Source organism: Siphateles boraxobius, unplaced genomic scaffold (assembly GCF_051911475.1).
Source record: "Siphateles boraxobius isolate OS27281-9 unplaced genomic scaffold, OSU_SipBor_1 65, whole genome shotgun sequence".
Lineage (NCBI taxonomy): Eukaryota > Metazoa > Chordata > Actinopteri > Cypriniformes > Leuciscidae > Siphateles > Siphateles boraxobius.
Window position 1 is genome coordinate 479,256 of NW_027509192.1, and position 19,481 is coordinate 498,736.

Consider the following 19,481-nt stretch of genomic DNA (forward strand, 5'->3'; position numbering starts at 1 on the left):
GCATTGATTTTACACATTTTTCACCTCATTCTGAGGAATAAGAATCACACTAAGTCCGTGTAAAGAGCACAAGTTGGTACAAAACACTTTAATTCTGTTGCAATCCCATAATGCATTGTGTTTGGGAGGTTTGTTCTGCATCAGTGGCTGTTTGTGAATCAAATCACTACATTTTCTTTAATATTATTTGGTTTTTCAATATCAAAAAATCATTCATTCGGCAACAATATTTATTAAAATGAGCAGTGGCGACTACCAATGAAGTGCATTCTATATAGACGCGTTTCTTGTATACAAACAGCGCATTCATGGGGCAAAGCCGCTAACAGGTGTAATGCCGAGTTCTGCATGCACCTCCCGGGAGGTAACAGTCATTTATGCAACAGTCAATCTCTGCAGATACCTTACAACATCTGTTCTGTCGAATTATTATCACCATTAATGAACCCCACAAATAATATTATAAAGGTTTTAAACAGTACTTGGAGCTGCATGCAATTCTTGGCATGAGTTAAGCAATACTACTGTTTTCTGCCTACTATAGTAATGAAGTATTTAGGATGCAGCCAGTAGTGAAATATAGACTTAATATGGAGAAGATCGAGTGGTTTTACTGATCCACATGATTTATCTCTTCCCACATACAGGAATATAATTTAAAAAAATGTGTGGAATCCATGTCAGAAATTGAATCAATTGTGCATGTTATGATTCATAATGCACTTTCTCCTCCAGAATATGAATTTAGGGGCAGCATATGTAATGTTGTTTTTTTAGGGTTTATGAGGTTTCTTAAATGTCCAAAAACACATCTGTAAGCCCTTCTCTAAACCAGCCTGAAAGAGCAAACTCACGCTGGTCTAAGCTGGTATTTTCCACCTAACTTAAGCTGGGTGCACACTGTACGAGTTTGGCTACGATTTGGCCGTCTAAAACAAATTTTGCAAATCCTAAAAGATTCCTCAGATCCTAAGCTAAAATCTGAAGTCTTTGATCATTAGTTTAACATGTTCACCGACAGCCGATTCATGACCATTGCGATCTATATCTATATGTGATCTATATAGAAGAATTTCTGGCAGTGTCAGAAGATTTGACTCCCAGTCCTTCAGTGTGACTTCTACGATGACGACCGTCAAATTGTCTTCGTTTTCCAAGAAAAGCCATGACCAAAATTAACGTTAGAGATTTCTTCGTAGCCACCATTTCAATCCCGCGTGTACCGCAGCTCACATCACGAACACGTCATCGATTAATGATGTGTAACTCCGGACGGATTTTCTTGCATGCGTCCATTTTTAACACGTCTTGACAATCTGTACTATTGTCAAGACGCGCGTCTGATGATGGTGCATTCAAGTCATCTCGTATAGATCGTATTTACGAGTTGAACGCACATGAACGCCACCACAATGTCGTGAATACAAGTGGGGAGCTCGGGATTTTCTTTAAAGGAGAACTCCGGGCAATTTTTAAGTTAATCTTGATCGTTATACCTTTGTGAGTAATGTCTATAGAAAAAAAAACGAACCGGATTGGTGCTTGCAACACGGAGCTGTTCCCGCAAACGCCCAGAGCTCCCCCTCAGCTACAAAAAACAGCAGTTATGGGGGCATATACATAAAGAGTGTCTTTGTGCATTTGTTTTAACAGACGCAAAATGCAATTAAAATGTCTGTCCAACATGAACAGGGCCCTTACATGTGACCAAGATGCGTTTAGCAACTTAGCCGTTGTTTAAATTCACCTAAATGGTGTTTTAGACGGCTAGCTGTAGTCTCGCGCTGAAGTCCCGTGGGAACTCAGTTGTAGCCCCGATCTTTAAGTTGGGGGCGTGTCAGTGAGAAACATGGCGGAATACCACGATACTTCTGTGATATTGTCAGGCTTTTCTATTTACAGCGCAGAAAGCTAATTGCCAGCACAGAATATGATAGCATTATAAAATAACAATGTAATATGTAACGATAAAGTTTGCAGTGGCTTCATAAATTAACTAAAAACATAAAAATGAAAAGCACACCTTATGCAAATCTTTGTTCTTCATTTTATAGAACTAGAGTTTAAGAGTATTTTTGTGTAATTAATTAAGAGAAAGTACACCGCCATCTTACATCGAACGCACCTGCCGTCGTAAACACGACTTTCCACCTCGTAAGTACGAACTTCCCAGGAAGACTTGAACGCACCCTATCAACTGCGATCTTACAGTGTGACATGGTTTACAGCGAGGATCATGTTCGTAGAGTCTGACGAGGAACAATCGTAAAGGACTATAATAAATCGCACAGTGTGCACTCGGCTTTAGAGCTGTTCCCTCGTTCTCAGCGCAACACCCAACAGATCCCCCTCAGCCAATGAGATGCCAGAGTCGTTGGGAGAGTTGTGCTGATTGGCTGTCGGCTGAGTCGCCATGGGGCTTGTGTTGACGGGATTGGCTGTGCTTGCGGTGGTGCTTCTGCTGATTGGCCAGGGGTTGTTTGCCGTACCGTTGATGTTTGTCGTGGTCGCCGCGTTCATGCTCCCAGAGCTGGCGGTGTTGATCGGCCAAGATTGAGGAGTGAAAGAAAACACCCTCTCTGGCGTAGACGGAGAAGGAGTCGTGTCTAACGAGAGACGTAAAGGCAGGGGACGTCGCAATGGCAATACGTGAACGGGCCGTGCTTTGGTTAACAGCTCGGGCACAGGATCTGGGAATGAGAAAGCTGGTCCTGAATGTTCACGGTCTTCTCCCACCCAAGGGAAAGCGGAGGAAGGAGGCGCGGGTGTATCGGGAGGAGCCAGGACTTGTGATCCCACCATTGGTTGTGCTAGTGAGCTGGAGCTGTCGTGAGCTCGTCGTGGTCTCGAGCGAGTAACAGGCGGAGGGATGCAGTGGATGGGCGTCTGAGGACAGCTGTAAAAACCAGGTCTTTCGTAGAGTGGCATTGAGGAGAAGGCGTCATCGGCCATGTCGGCGTCCCGGGAATGGTTGGGCATCGGAGCACTCTCGGGATTGAGGTAAAGCGGGAAGCGAGAGAAGGGGGCGCGGGGACGCCGACGCAGGAGCGAGACTCGAGACGTGGGAGTCGAGCGAGGGAAATTGGTCGACTGGACGCCCAGAAGACGACTCAAGCTGCCCAGGAACGGAGTGGAGTGATTGGCCTCCTCGTGCTCCTTAATCTGCTCCAGATTGTGCTGGAATTCCATGTCCTCTTTGGGAACGCTGAGAGACAGAGAGACAACCTTGTGAGCTTGTTTTTACCCCACAACTGGCCTTGAGGATCTACTGTTACAATACAATACAATTTTATTCATATGTGACCCTGGATCACAAAACCAGTCACAAGTATATTTGTGGCAATAGCCAACAATACATTGTATGGGTCAAAATTATCAATTTTATCTTTTATGCCAAAAATCATTAGGATATTAAGTAAAGATCATGTTCCATGAAGATATTTTGTAAATTTCCTACCGTAAATATATAAAACATTTATTTTGGTGAGTGAATGCAGCACAATTGCGAACATAAATGGACAACTTTAAAGGCGATTTTTTTCAATGTTTTAATTTTTTTGCACCCAGATTTTCAAATAGTTGTATCTCGGCCAAATATTGTCCTATCCTAACAAACCATACATAAATGAAAAGCTTATTTATTCAGGTTTCAGAAGGTGTATAAATGTCAATTTCATAAAATGTAACCATGTGACTGGTTTTGTGGTGCAGGGTCACATATACCACATTTAAAAACAACTGGTGTTGACCAAAGTGCTTTACAAAAGCCAAGGAAACAAACAATAAGATAGAAAACACATAAAACAGTAAAGCAAAATAAAGAACAATAAAATGGAAAACCTGTGAACTAAGGTAAAATATTGAAAAATATTGATAATCAAGAAATATTGAAACAATTGGCAAAAGATAAGTTTTCAAGGTGGATTTAAAAATGCACTAAGTTTGGGTGGATCTGATGTAAGCCGGGCTATTCCATAACTTGATCGCAAAAGCACGATCACCCCTATTTTTCAGTCTAGTTCTAGGAACAGATAGTAGATCTGAGTCGCCCGATCTAAGTGATCTTTACTGGGAGGGCGGATGAAATATTTCTGATAGGTACTGTTTAGCCTGGTTCCGAAAAGACTTAAATAACAAACAAATAACAAAACTTTAAAATCAATTCTGTATTTAACCGGTAGCCAATGAAGCAAAATCAAAACCGGTGTAATGTGTTTACTTTTACGCTTCCCTTTGAAGAGCTGTGCAGCGGCATACGTTTTAAAATCTTAAAAAATATTGTCTTTTGACTCATCATCACTGATCAGTGCGACTTGAAAACTTCCTTGTAAAGAAAAACAATAGATGGTAGCATTTGTTTTCAGTGTGAATGCTGCGATAAACACACGAAACACATCTAAAACGGGAAAGAGCTTTGAGATTGACTGCACAACTAGATTTGACCAGAAATCTGAGGTATATTTTCAGAGACTGCCGAAAGCTACAGAACAGAGAAGCAAATTAATTCACAGAAATAACTGGATCCAGGCAGTGAAAGGTGGATTTGCAGTTATTTTGTGTCAATGTGCTGAATTTAGGGGTAAAATAATATCCTATATATTCTATTGTTATATATTGTATTGATAACTCATCAATTAAATATTTACCATAATATATTCTGCATAATTGGATGTTTTTAAATAAACACTGGCAAAAAACTATACAAGTTTTAGGGCTGGACGATATGGTGATATATATAACAATGATTCCTGGTCTTAAAGGTCTTATTGTAATTCCAAAGTTTTCTTCCGCTAAATATTCTGTTTCACTTAGAAATGTCACATTACAGAAGTAAAGGTTTGTTTTTCACTGTGCTTTCAATGGCTGTAAAATCAAGAGAATTTAAAAAAAAATTTTTGTGCACCAGAATTTAAGGTTTAAGTGTGTGTATGTGAGGACGTCCATTCACCTGATGTCCAAAGCGGATCCCATGAATGAGGGTTTGCGGTGTTCTGCGCTGGCGGCGGTGTACGGCGGCTGAGGTTCAGATTCATCCCAGTATTTATCTCTCTCAATCAGAGGAACCAGATCATACATCTCATCCACTGACAGCAGAGACACCTGGGAGAAACACAACCATTTATCTTCGTATAAGCACAGGTGCTTACAAAAAGGAGAGATATTTTGGACACTTATTGCACTTCCCAGGAATTTTGCCATATTAGCTCACTAAATGTCATTTAAAAGTCTTTTAAGTCTACACTTAAAATTAGTTTTAGCTTGAAAAATGACTCCATTCTCTTGAAATATCAGTTTTATTCTACAAAAGGATAGATTTCCCTCATGGCCGCCATATATTGTTAATTATTACCATATTATATTATTAGACACTTTCAGTTGCCAAATATATAAAAAATTGGTGACAAATGCATCTGCAAACAGAGTATTTCTACAATGGCATCAGTAACCGAAGACGTTTGTGCAATACTGCATCTCTGCCAACAGATGTCAAAATAAATTCAATACATGATGCATAATCAAATATATATTTTTAGTGCACCTTTAAAAAATAGGGTCAGACAGTCATAAACAAATGTAAAAGAAGAAAATTGAACAGAGGCTGCGTCCTAAATCGCATACTTCCCTACTATATAGTAAGCGAAACAGTATGTGACAAAATAAGTGTGTCAATGTACCCGGATCACCTACTTTTTCCCGGAAAGATTCTGAAGTGTGCATTCGATGGACACTTTACTATCCCATGAGGCCACGGGAGAGGATTTATGAATGACAGTGAAGCGACAACTGACGCTGGTACTGTAGGTCACATGATAATGACAACATGGCAGATGTAGTACGTCAGGTTTACATTCATACTACACACACTTATACAATATAGAACTTACTTTTTTAGTGCTTGCTAAGTAAGTTATTCAAAAAAAGTACCTACTCAAAAGAGTATGTGATTTCGGACACAGCCAGAGAGATTGTACAACCAGACACAAATCCATAGAACGAGACAGAATGGCACAAAGGAGATCAACACACATGTCATTAGTGGGGCTGATGATGTACCTGTAAATTACGGTCCACAAGCCAGTTCGTCTCAAAGTCGTCATCATCCTCCCCAAAAGGATTAATAAGTTGCTCTGCTACCTGAAAAAAAAAACAATGCAATTATTTTCTGGGTTTTTTTAAAAGATGATGTAGCTACATTACGTCACTGTGATGTAACCATTATTAAAGTTGTGTTTCACTAAATTTGTTTTTATAATCAAGTTTTGTATATGCCATGTCAGCTGAGAGGAACACCATATAATTATGCTGAGGTTATTTAACACCAAACAGTCATTTTATTCATTATAACCGGTTATTAGTGACTGTGAATGTGAAGTGGAGAGCCAACTTATGTGACGCCTCACTATTAAGATAACATTATTAGCACACCTTGAGCCAGCCTGCATAGAAAAAGAACTGCAGTAAGGTGAACACAGGCAGGTAGAAGTCGAGGTTGTGACCCGGGTAACCCTGGGCGGGGTCAAGGAACTGTCGACCAATCAGACAAGTCAAAAAGAAACTGTACACAGCCACAGTTACCACCTAGCAGAGAGAACAGGACACACAACCTGCTTAAAATCATGACACATAATAATAATAGGCTTGTTTGAGATGCGCCTTGCCTCGTCTGAAATGTAGTCGAGAGTAAGCGCTGGAGGAGTGAAAAAAATCGTAGGCAAGTCGGACAGTTCTTGCTTCTCGCAGTGGATCTGACTCCTGCGAGATCAATGATGGATATCGCGGGATTCACGCTCATGCACAGTGTTGCCAATAAACTGGGTGTAATTTAAGTTCTGTTGCTTTTATATGAAAATAAATATAATGAACAAGACACCCAAAGTACTTGTTATTTAATTCCATTCCAAATAAGTGTTTATCAATCATTTTTTCTTTAATACAGACATAGACTATGTGTTTTACTTTTCTTTTCTTTGTGTGTCTGTGTGTGTGTATGTGTGTGGGGGTTTTTTTATAATAAAATGACATTGCATAACCCATAGAGATCGCACTGTCCGAGAGTTCGGGAAAATTCACACATAACATACACACATAAAACATGATATCCGAGTTTTAAAATCAAACATTACATCACAGTTGTTTAAAGCAGTGGTTCCCAACCCTGCTCCTGGAGTATCCCCAACACTGCACGTTTCCTTTGTCTCCCTAATGAAACACACCTGATTCAACTCATCAGCTCATTAACCCATGTGATAAGGAGCTGATGAGTTGAATCAGGTGTGTTTGATTAGGGAGACAAAGAAAACGTGCAGTGTTGGGGGTACTCCAGGAGCAGGGTTGGGAACCACTGCTTTAAACCAATCAACATTAAGCTGTGTCGTCAGCAAGTCGTTTCCTATCATGCTTTTGATCAGCGCAGTTGGTGGAGAGAACCTGCGTGTGACTGCAGAATCAGACACGTGCGCCTTGCGCTCGCGAGAGTTTTTTGACACACGTCAGCATGATATCAGAGCATGGCGGACCGCTCTCGGACACATTTCTAACCGGCATGCATTACGCACTGATCACCAGTGATCGGTTCTGCGCAGATTTTGCTCATCTCAAACAAGCCTAATAATACATCAAAAATTTCACACCCTTCAGAGTGCACAATTGTCCATTTCAACGAATCAGAGATCACTATTAGCCATTTGCAACCAATCAGAGATCACTATTAGCCATTGCAACCAATCAGAGATCACTATTAGCCATTCCAACCAATCAGAGATCACTACTAGCCATTCTAACCAATCAGAGATGACTATTAGCCATCCAATCAGAGATCACTATTAGCCATTCTAACCATTCCAACCAATCAGAGATCACTCTTAGCCATCCAGTCAGAGATCACTATTAGCCATTCCAACCAATCAGAGATCACTATTAGCCATTCCAACCAATCAGAGATCACTATTAGCCATTCCAACCATTCAGAGATCACTATTAGCCATTCCAACCAATCAGAGATCACTATTAGCCATTCCATCCAATCAGAGATCACTATTAGCCATTCCATCCAATCAGAGATCACTATTAGCCATTCCAACCAATCAGAGATCACTTTTAGCCATTCCAACCAATCAGAGATCACTATTAGCCATCCCAACCAATCAGAGATCACTATTAGCCATCCCAACCAATCAGAGATCACTATTAGCCATCCAATCAGAGATCACTATTAGCCATCCAATCAGAGATCACTATTAGCCATCCTAACCAATCAGTGATCACTATTAGCCATCCTAACCAATCACAGATCACTATTAGCCATCCAATCAGAGATCACTATTAGCCATTCAATCAGAGATCACTATTAGCCATTCTAACCAATCAGAGATAATTTCCATTCCAACCAGAGATTAATCAGACATCAAGCGGGTAGTTAATCATTTAGAAAATATTTTAGGTTTTATATATAATATTTGGTACAAATAATTTGACATTAACCAATGCTAAATCAATCAATACTGATTGTGAAAACTCATTGTCACAGGAGACACTACAATATCTGACTGAGATCATACAAACTTGATCAATTCAGCTTAGTTTCATTTCAGATTTTGCTTGGATCTATAAGGGGAAATCTGAACAAATAATAGTCTGGTTAGTTTTGTCTACTATTAGAACTAGTTAATGAAGCTAGTCGAGTTTGAAGCATCAAACCTGTGTGTACACGAGAGGCAGGCTGATCCAGTCATATCCGTACAGCCTCATACACTGAGAACGCAGTGTGTTCAACTCCTACCAGGAGAAAACCAAAGGAAAAAACGATTGTACACCGGAAGACTTAATCGAGTCCTCAGTTAAGTGTTATTTGAGTAACTTTTTCTCAGATTTGTCTCAAACTGCGCAATCTAGAGTTTCATGACAGAACTTGCCATTGATATTCATAACACAAAGGGTTAATTCAGGATAATTAGGAAATTTTTCCCAAACATCTCAATGGCAAAAATTGTCCAATTCACCTGAATTAACCCAATACAATCAGACTCACAGGAGTTATTAGTCTAAACACACAGACGAGTGTGAGACATACGTTGAGGATGGCGGTCATTGCGACGTCGTTATTGATGCGTCCTTCAGATCGAGCTCTCATGGCCAGACTGACGAACCACATGCAGGGAACCCAGAACTTATTATGAGGAGAAGGCAGTTCCTCTAAATGCCTCAGTTCCTCAGCCGTCATCAGACCTACAGCACAGGAGAGTTTCAGTCCAGCAGTCTCAGTTTGGTGAACCCATGGACTCATTTTTAATGAATTTAATTAATTGTAATACTGTGTGTGTGTGTTTGTTTGTGAGTGTGCATGTGTGAGTGTGTCCGTGCGTGAGTGAGTGTGCGCGTGCGTGCGTGAGTGAGTGTGTGTGTGCGTGTGAGTGTGTGTGTGTGTGTGTGTGTGTGTGTGTGTGTGTGTGTGTGTGTGTGTGAGTGCGTGTGAGTGAGTGAGTGAGTGCGTGTGAGTGAGTGAGTGAGTGAGTGTGTGTGTGTGTGTGAGTGGCTGTGAGTGAGTGAGTGAGTGCGTGTGAGTGAGTGAGTGTGTGTGTGTGTGTGTGTGTGAGTGAGTGCGTGTGAGTGAGTGAGTGAGTGCGTGTGAGTGAGTGAGTGCGTGCGAGTGTGTGTGAGTGTGTGTGTGAGTGAGTGCGTGTGAGTGAGTGCGCGTGTGTGAGAGAGTGAGTGAGTGAGTGAGTGAGTGCGTGTGAGTGAGTGTGTGTGTGTGAGTGAGTGTGTGTGTGTGCGAGTGAGTGAGTGTGTGTGTTTGTTTGTGAGTGTGCATGTGTGAGTGAGTGAGTGAGTGCGTGTGAGTGAGTGAGTGCGTGCGAGTGTGTGTGAGTGAGTGTGTGTGTGAGTGAGTGCGTGTGAGTGAGTGAGTGCGTGCGAGTGTGTGTGAGTGAGTGTGTGTGTGAGTGAGTGCGTGTGAGTGAGTGCGCGTGTGTGAGAGAGTGAGTGAGTGAGTGAGTGTGTGCGTGTGAGTGAGTGAGTGCGTGTGAGTGAGTGAGTGCGTGCGAGTGTGTGTGTGTGAGTGTGTGTGTGAGTGAGTGCGTGTGAGTGAGTGCGCGTGTGTGAGAGAGTGAGTGAGTGAGTGAGTGTGTGCGTGTGAGTGAGTGTGTGTGTGTGAGTGAGTGTGTGTGTGTGCGAGTGAGTGAGTGTGTGTGTTTGTTTGTGAGTGTGCATGTGTGAGTGAGTGAGTGAGTGCGTGTGAGTGAGTGAGTGCGTGCGAGTGTGTGTGAGTGAGTGTGTGTGTGAGTGAGTGCGTGTGAGTGAGTGCGCGTGTGTGAGAGAGTGAGTGAGTGAGTGAGTGAGTGAGTGAGTGCGTGTGAGTGAGTGTGTGTGTGTGTGAGTGAGTGTGAGGGTGTGTGTGTGTGAGTGAGTGCGTGTGAGTGAGTGAGTGAGTGCGTGCGAGTGTGTGTGTGCGAGTGTGCATGTGTGAGTGTGAGGGTGTGTGTGTGCGTTCGTGCGTGCGAGTGAGTGAGTGTGTGTGTGTGTGTGTGCCACAAGATGGCAATATCCGAAATCCTTGTCGGGACATTTTTTTGTCCCCATGAGGAAAACAGCTTATAAATCATACCAAGTGATGTTTTTTGAAAATGTAAAAATACAGAAAGATGTGTGTGATAGGCAGGTTTAGGGGTAGGGTTAGTGTAAGAGGAGAGAATATACAGTTTGTACAGTATAAAATCATTATGTCAATTGAAAGTCCCCATAAAACATGAAAACACAATGTGTGTGTGTGTGCATGTGTGTGTTACAAAAAGAAGAATGATATTTAATAGCTTCTAATTGACCTAGTTGCCAAGCCTTCATTTTTAATTTAATTATTTGCAGATTACATGTAATTATATACACAGTCATGAAATAATTTGCCTGAGTTTGTCCTGAGTTCACATTGTTTTGACCGTCATTAGGGAACGAAATGAGGGCAAGTTAAATCATGACAGGATTTTCATGTTTGAATGAACTATTTCTAAAACTGTTGCTAAAGCTCTTGGGAATCTGGCAGTAATTCCTTCATTTCCTCTTTGAGTTTAAATCCCAGATACCGGAGGGTACCGGCACAAAACATGGATTTAATCGCTGTTCTAGGCCACATTACTTTCCTGCGTGCAGTTTACCTGCTTGAACCAGGTGGCTCATGGTGGGGAACCTCTTGTACACAGCGGTGCTGATGGAGCGGTAGATCAGGATGCCTGACAGATTAGCGTAACGCATGAGACTCCTACGAACGAGTCTGGCCCCTTCATCCGCGCCCCGGACGTGTCCACTAACCAGCGCTGACAGGCGGTCCGTCCACGGGACGCTCTCGAACTGACCCCACCAACGGGACACCACAAGAGTCACGTAGAAACCTGCAGGAGTAATCCTGATTTTAGATATCCTCCTCTGATAGTCCCTTTTTACTTCCTTTAAATGTGTAATATGAGGATCTATTGGCAGAAATGCAATAGAAGAGCCATAACTATGTTTTCAGTGGTGTATAAAGACCTTGCATAATGAACCGTTATGTTTTTATTACCTTAGAATGAGACATTTATATCTCCATAACCGCGGGCGCCCCCTTCTATGGAGGTCGACATATTGTGTGTTCATGTTTCTAGTGTAGCCGACAGCGAACACACAGCGAACACAGAGCGCGTTTCCTCACTACCTTGAAAAATAAGTTTACAGTGGTGTATAAAGACCTTACTTAATGAACCGTTATATTTGTATTACCTTAGAATGACCAGTTTCTGTCTACACACACCGCTGGTTCCCTTATATCAAAGCCGTCTAAGGAAAGCCTGGCCACTCCCTATTAAAGGTGCAATGTGTAAACATTTTGAGTATCTATTAACAGAAATGCAATATGACATCCATAACTTTGTGTTCAGTGGTGTATAAAGAACTTACTTAATAAACCGTAATGTTTTTATTACCTTAGACATTTATATCTACACAGGCGCGGGAATCCCCTTCTATGAAGGTCGCCATATTGTGACGTCATGTTTCTACCGTAGCCGACAGCGAACAAACAGCGTTACAGAGCGCGTTTCGTCACTACCTTGAAAGAGAAGCCGCAGAAAGCTAGAAGAAGCTAGCCATAAACACCGTGAGCAGTGACTTTTCCCTTGTCAGTGGCGTAAATATGTAGTTGGATTGTTTCATGTAACTTAATTCTTCTCCCTCGCTGTGTTATGGCTTTGCTATGTGGGGATAAATGAGCTGGTTACGTTCGTGAGACAGCTGATTAGTACTCTTGGCATTGACCGTAAAACAGTTACAGGAATCACCAACCCGTCGATCTTGGAAGCATTTTAAGTCGATCAAGTTTCCAAAATCAGAGAAAAAAAGCCTATTGTGTGTAGTAAATGGTGTCTAGGGGATGCGGAGGCGCGAACGCTGTTACAATCATGTCATTTTTGCCGCACGTACCTTTGGGCTCATACGGACGCGTCCAGTATAAACAAGGCTTAACGCTTTAACCAGCTCAGCCACAGTAACAGCTCATATTAGCCAGCTAAACTTTTACTACCCTGTTAGAAAAAATATATAGTTGCATAGTTTCATGTGGTTCTTCTCCCTCGCTATATTATGGGTTTGCTATGTGGGGAGAAATGTGCTGGTTACGTTCGTGAGACAATCAACTAATTACTATTATTATATTATGTATTAAGACCCTTGATCCTCACCTGACTATGGCTTTGTAATCTTTATCCATGATGTGGTTTATAATGGACTGTGGTGGTACAAAAACTTGGTTTACTCTGGCTATTCTCTACTGTCTCAGTCGACGATGTTTGTCCCGTTTTAGCCACCGTAGCTTCTTCGAAAGGGAGGGGTGAGCAGTGGGCTGAGCCCTTAGTGCAAACTCGCAACCGAACCACTAGATGTCGCCAAAAGCTACACACTGCACCTTTAAGCCCTATTGTACCGAATTTTAGTTGTAGTTCCAACAGAGTTCCACTGGGGGGCGATCGTCCGAGTGCAAAATGAATGGGAGTCTATGGGGCTAGACGGCTAAATTTGTCTCTTTCACCCGATTGCCGTTGAAAAATCTCAGATTTGAATGTAGATTTTGCAAGTTCAACATGGGTTATTGGTCCAAAGTTGAATGAACAAGTACTTATGTCCTTTCGATTTCTTACAGGTTGAGTTGTTGTTGCCCCTAACACGCTAGCATTCTGCTAATGGACTTTGATTGGTCAGTGAAGGACTGATTACGTCCAGAGATACCGCTTGATGGCATCGTGGCATCCGAAGTATTTTCGGCGTGGTCTTTTAAAACAACAAAACAAAAACTCTTCTAGCACGTGTATTTACCTGTGTCAGCTTGTAAAAGAAAGTGCAGATCGCGAAAGCACCAAAGTGACTGAAGGATTGCCGTAAAGCAGTTCTCTGGTCGTACGATGTGTATGATGTCATTGCCATTTTAAAAGACTTTTTAAAGAAAATAAGTGACTCTAAAAAATCTTACACCCAGTAATCTGTAATTTCTTTGCATCTCCTTTCGAAAACAACATTCAAATTACTAGACAAAAAATTATATCCTGAGAAAAGTGGATTTTTTGGGGTATAGCTCCATAGACTTCCATTCATTCTGCACTCGTCCTGTGAGCGCCCTCATATGGAGCCAGAGTGGAACTGCAACCAGTTCAGAACCCGGAAGTTTACTGGGTGAAACTTCTTCCCATATTAGACATTCTCTGCTTATATTGAAACCCGCCGACATGTTTCTTTTCCCTAAACGGACAAACGCGTTTCGTTACTATGTTGCTCTTCGTGCGAGGAAGCAAGCTTAGTTCAGCGAATAAAACACTGACACAATGATGAACAAGTAACAATAATATTCGCAATAACATATAGTTTTACTGACTAATTAAGTAAACATCATTTCTTAATTTATCCTTGTAAAGAAACCTCATTGCTGAACTGCTACTCTCTGCTGTCTCAGACGACGACATCATTTCCTGTCGGCCACCGCAACTTTTGTTGGTTGCAATTCGTAACCTCACCACTAGATGCCGCTAAAAATCACACACTGCACCTTTAAGAAAATGTTCTAAAACCAATAATATCCTTGAGTCTGTTGTAAGCAGTGTTGGGTGTAACTAATTACTAATTAATTAGTTACTGTAATTTAATTACTTTTCCCTTGAAAAAGGGATTGCTCTTAATTTTTCTGTAATTTAATTACAGTTACTTCTGATGTAATTGAGCTATATACCGTGTATTGACCAATCCGATCTCACGGCAATACATATGCATTTTATGAGGTGTTTAAATCGTACAAATTCGTACGAATTAGCCATCTTGTAAAATAATTATTAAATGTCATTTGATCAGACTGGTATTAACTAGAAGAATTCTATATAAAACAATAGTGTTAACATCAAAATATATTGCAGATGTTAAAAAGTATGTTTATAATGTAACCTTCTCCCTTTAAATTGTTTGGTCAGTTTAAGGATAATTCATGCAATTTTATAGTGTTTATTTGAAAGAATTAAAACAGTTTCATGTCTATCCATGTATTCAGCTGGTTGAGGCTGATATCAGATTTAGAAAGTAATTAAATACTTTTTAGAGAGAGTAATTAGTACAGTAATCTAATTACACTGTTGAAGAGGTAATTAACTAGTAATTAATAAATTTTAGAGTAAGTTACCCAACACTGGTGGTAAAGAACCTTTCATTTTTCATATTGACAAAATGTAATATTGTATTGATTTGTGTAGCCTAATTCAATCTCTTATGATGTCCGTAAACCCCACTTGTTTTGTTTTATTTATTTTTTTCTCTTCTCACTGTTAATGTCTGTATCCTTTCATTTGCAATAATAATATAAAAAAATAAAAACCTGCAGGGCACATTCATCTGTGAGGACATTCTCATGAAAAGTCAAGAATAGTTTTAATCAAGAGAAAGAAAGCATTTACCCAGAACGAAGGACACAGGGATGAGTTGAGCGTATTGATCACAGTATATGGAGAGCTTCTCAAACATCCTGCGCTGCTCTTCAGTCAGAATACACCTGTCAATCAAACAGCGCTTGCTTAAATACTTGCTGCTTTTACCACATATTCAAATATTCAAAGTAAAGCCTTTTGACACTGTGGACTGAACGAAAATTTCAACAATATTCTACACTGATAAACAACACTAGCAAAAATATTCTATGCCTTTAACATGGTTTTGCAGATGGTAACACCATGTATTTAGATATACCATGGTAATACCTTTAAATTATTTTCAGTAACTTGAAGAAAGTAATTAAACATCATGATAAATGGATTTGGTAATCATTTAGTACCGCAGTATTATCATGTTTTTTGGACATAGTACAATGGTAACTCTATTTTTAAATTATGAAAATATCATGGTATGTATGTAACTATTTAGTTCCACAGTATATCAAAGTACCACTGTATTGTCATGTTTTTTGTACCATATATTAACAAAAGTCATGGTATATATGAATAGCCTATAGTACTTTTTTCTATGGGGGGGGGTTACCATTGTATTTTTAAAAATAATTTTTGGAGGACCATATAAAATTTACCCTTACAAAAAAGTCCCGGGGTAGCATCATGGTGTAATTCTGGTATCACGTGGTACTTTGAAATATAGCATTATTACTGAAATTAATTGTACTATGGTATTTACATGGTACTCCAATGTACTTACAGAAATACTATACTTGTCTACTACTATGGTAAATGTTGAAAAAATAATAAACCTGGTGATGGCATTAAATTATTTGCATTAGCTTTCTAAACATGAATATACCATGGTAATCATTTACTACCAAAGTACCATAGTATCGTCATGTTTTTTGGATATGTACTATATTAACTAATGCCATGGTATTTTAATAGCCTATAGTAATCATTTAGTACCCAGGTAATATTACACTTCCATAGTATTACTATATTTTCTATATACTATTTCTTTTTTTACCATAGTATTCTTTAAAATATCCTTTGAAGTACCAAAAAAGTGCATGGTACAACTGTGACATGTGTAGAATTGGTTCTGAAATTAATGTATCATGGTATTTCCATGCAACTACAATATACTTCCTGAAATAATATGCTACTATAATGGTAAATGTTAAAAAAAAACAAAAAAAAAACATGGTAATATCATGTCCCCCCAAAAATATGATAGTACTTTTATGTAAATGCATCTCCTTACAAAAATATACTGTGGTGGTACCATGGTACCGTGATAATTTTTAAAGATTTTGGACGTGGTACCATGATATTCTTGGACGTAAAAAAAAAAACATGATTTGTAGGTCATTCAATATCATGGGACATATCAAAGCACCATGATATAATTACCTGTGATACCATTATTTTACTATAGTAGCACCACTATAAAGGCAGTAAAACTGTAATAATAAGGTGAATGATCAGTGTTTACCTGTACGTGATGCTAATAGTGCAGTACATCACAGTGAAGATCAGCAGCTCTCGATACAGCAGCTTATAGATGCTTCCTTTCCATCGCAGCAGCAGACGATAAAAGGTGCCCAGACGCGCGTCTGCGACCTGCTGTGAGTACGTGACCGTCATCTCTGACGAGCCTCACAGCCCTCCTGAAGCTGACCTTTCACCTTTCAATTATTAGAGAGAAGGATGGACAACTACACATGCATGCTCAGCACTGAATCACAGTGCACACACACACACACACACACACACACACACAGATCACACGCTAGTTTGATGATAGTTAGCATGCAGCAACACCTAAACTGATTGCAACAAGTCAATTATATTCAAATGCATGCATGGGTAAAATGAAGCAAAACTAGAATTAAAAGAGAAACACAAAACTGTAAATCCAATGTAGCAAATGCAACTGCTTACTATTCCTCGTCTTTAGGCCTCAAATAAGAAATAAGCAACTCTACTCACAGCGTGTGATGTTGTGTGAGTTGATTTCGGTCTTTACCGGAACCGTTAAGAAGGAAGGAGAACATGAGACGCCCACACCTCCGGTCACTTGACCTGCTAATCTGTTTTCCACTAACAAAGAGGCATTGTGGAAAACTGGGGGGTTTGTTAATCTCAGCAAATCTTTCAAAACACAAGCACAAAAACTCACACATATTCAACTCGATCAATAGAGTCATGTATTAATTGCAGTTATGTAATGTAAATATGATGTCAATAATCAACCACTCCTAAATGATCCATGAGGAGTTCAGGCTCCGGTAAACACTCTGTGATGCTGAGGCCCTCAGCGGGTGTTTAGGGCTCGATGTAGGGCCCTCTAGTGGAGGAAATGCCCCGGTGTGTTTCATTAACCCCTGCCTGACCACAAGAGCTGCGGCTTCGTTCAGAAACAACCGTTCCGATCCTCCACACACGAGAACAGCATCTGAGGGTGTGTTTCACGGGAATGGAGAGACTGAAAGTGTGTGAAGAGAAAAACATGATCACTGCGGTAAGACTGATTTATCTGTTGTGCCGCTCACGCTGAATTAAAATAACACAGCATAGTGATTATAATCAAGGTATTAATCAATATTTCCCTTCTAAATATCAAATGAGTTGAATGACTTCTCTAAGCTTATGAGATTTTAAAGGAGAACTCCGGGCAATTTTTAAGTTAATCTTTATCGCTAGACCTTTGTGAGTACTGACTATAGAAAAAAAACGAACCAGATTGGTGCTTGCTATGCGGAGCTGCGACCGCGAATGCCCAGAGCTCCCCTCAGCTAAAACGGCAGCTATGGGGGCATGGACATAAAGAGCGTTTTTGAGCCTCTTAACAGACACAAAATGCAATTAAAATGTCTGTCCAACATGAACAGGGACCCTACATGTGAACAAGATGCGTTTAGCAATTTAGCCATTGTTTCAACTAACCTAAATAGTCTTTTAGACGGCAAGCTGTAGTCTCGCGCTGCAGTCCCGTGCTGTAGCCGGAAAAGGTAAACAATGTCCAGGTGGGAGGGATGAGCGCGATGGATTGTAAGGCGATAGAAACTAAACCATTTAGAGCTTTATAAGTCAAAAGCAATACCTTGTATTTAATACGGAACTAGATAGGTAACCAATGAAGTGATGATAAAATCGGTGTTATATGATCATATTTTCTTGATCTAGAAAGAACTCTAGCGGCTGCATTTTGGACTAACTGTAGCTTGTTTATTGAAGATGCAGAAGATGAATTATTGACTGATAGCATATTACGTAGCTTAGCAATGTTTCTAAGGTGGAAAAAGGCTGTTTTGGTAACATATGAAATATGCTTTTCAAAAGACAGGTTGCCATACCTGTCACGTATCCCGTTTTGGCCGGGAAAGTCCCGTATTTAACCCTTCTTTCCCGCCGTCCTCCCGTATTAGTATTTTCCCGTAAATCTCCCGTATTTTAACCTGCGCTATTAAAAAATAATAATGGCCCGGGGCGGATTAAAAAAACAAAAAACATTCGCAATCTGAGCTCTGTCACTAGCCACGCGATAACTGCCAACTGCAGTAGCCTACTACAGGTACAGTTGTCGCGAGGTTAGTGTGTTAGTGAGGTCAGAGTGACAACGCAGGAAAAAAAAAAAATCGCAGACGGATGATGGACGCTACGACAGAGACGGAAGGCACTCCTGCCACAAAACCAAAACCCTCATGTAAATACCGCGATCAATGGGACAGCGAATTTACTTTTCTGAAGAGGAGCAGGGTAGGGGACAGTCGCGCGTTTGGTAACTGCGACTTTAGCATCTTAAAACCTGTTAACCGTTGCCAGTGCGCCGGCGCATTGAAGCGTTTTTTGTTTGTTTAAATAGTTCAAAGTTACTATCAGATTTAATGTTATTACCTTGACAAACTATACATCATTAAAAAGATATAACACTCAAGTTTCAGTATTTGACCACTATTGTATTCTCAGAAACTTTGAAGATGTTTCATACAAAATAAATTTCTAATAACTTTACAAAACTTTGTAGCTATTAATAACTATTTTTTCATTATGACAATAATTAATTCTACATTTACAATAAACTGCCAGGTGTCAGCTTTCAAATGAGATCATACTTGTGATTTTAGTGCAAAGTGTTTATGAACTGTAGGCTATCTGTTTCAGTTTGGGTATGCCATTTCTGAGGATTTTTCAAAAGTGGGGTTGCAGCCTAAAAAGAATGCAAAGTCTGCAACAAATTTGAACAATAACTAACTAAAAGAGTAAAGAAAAGTTATGTGACATGTAAAGAAAAACTGTAAAAGAAAAGCAATATGAAATTAAAAGAATGTGTGGAATGAAAATAAAATGTAAATGTAGAGACAAGCAATGTTAAATGAACAGAAAATATGCAAATAAGCCTTTAAAATAAATGCTCTTCATATATACCCTTTTGTGTTTTCATTTAAGCTATAACACTTGTCTTAAAATGTAAGGGATAACGTGACTGGAGCTTGGTTGCGGTGGTGGGACTGTTCGCGGTGGGCGCCGGAAAATTTC

General features: G+C 40.1%; 1 protein-coding gene across 2 annotated transcripts; it reads right to left on the bottom strand.

The window, feature by feature from the left end:
• Nucleotides 1–60: 60 nt before the first annotated feature.
• best1 (bestrophin 1) lies at nt 61–18,631 on the bottom strand. 2 transcript variants are annotated; one of them, XM_077209983.1, is made up of 11 exons: nt 18,299–18,631; nt 16,932–17,427; nt 16,435–16,677; nt 14,946–15,040; nt 11,145–11,378; nt 9,071–9,225; nt 8,698–8,775; nt 6,427–6,579; nt 6,055–6,135; nt 4,949–5,100; nt 61–3,205 (listed from the first exon to the last, which is right to left on the bottom strand). In XM_077209983.1, the coding sequence occupies exons 3-11, from the start codon at nt 16,584–16,586 to the stop codon at nt 2,305–2,307; spliced, it is 2,001 nt and encodes a 666-aa protein (XP_077066098.1). In that variant the 5' UTR covers nt 16,587–16,677; nt 16,932–17,427; nt 18,299–18,631; the 3' UTR covers nt 61–2,304. The 2 variants fall into 2 exon arrangements, with proteins under 2 accessions (XP_077066098.1, XP_077066099.1); XM_077209984.1 differs by lacking the exon at nt 18,299–18,631 and having other exon boundaries at nt 16,435–16,627; nt 16,928–16,969.
• Between the last annotated feature and the right edge of the window lie 850 nt (nt 18,632–19,481).

What these genes read in the sequence shown, in the direction of transcription:
- best1 (XM_077209983.1), bottom strand. Translation starts at nt 16,586, where the DNA reads ATGACGGTCACGTACTCACAGCAGGTCGCAGACGCGCGTCTGGGCACC. An exon ending in ACTATTAGCATCACGTACAG is followed by an intron (nt 15,041 to 16,434) that starts GTAAACACTGAT and finishes TTTGATTGACAG; the next exon opens with GTGTATTCTGACTGAAGAGC. An exon ending in GAGCCACCTGGTTCAAGCAG is followed by an intron (nt 9,226 to 11,144) that starts GTAAACTGCACG and finishes CCTGTGCTGTAG; the next exon opens with GTCTGATGACGGCTGAGGAA.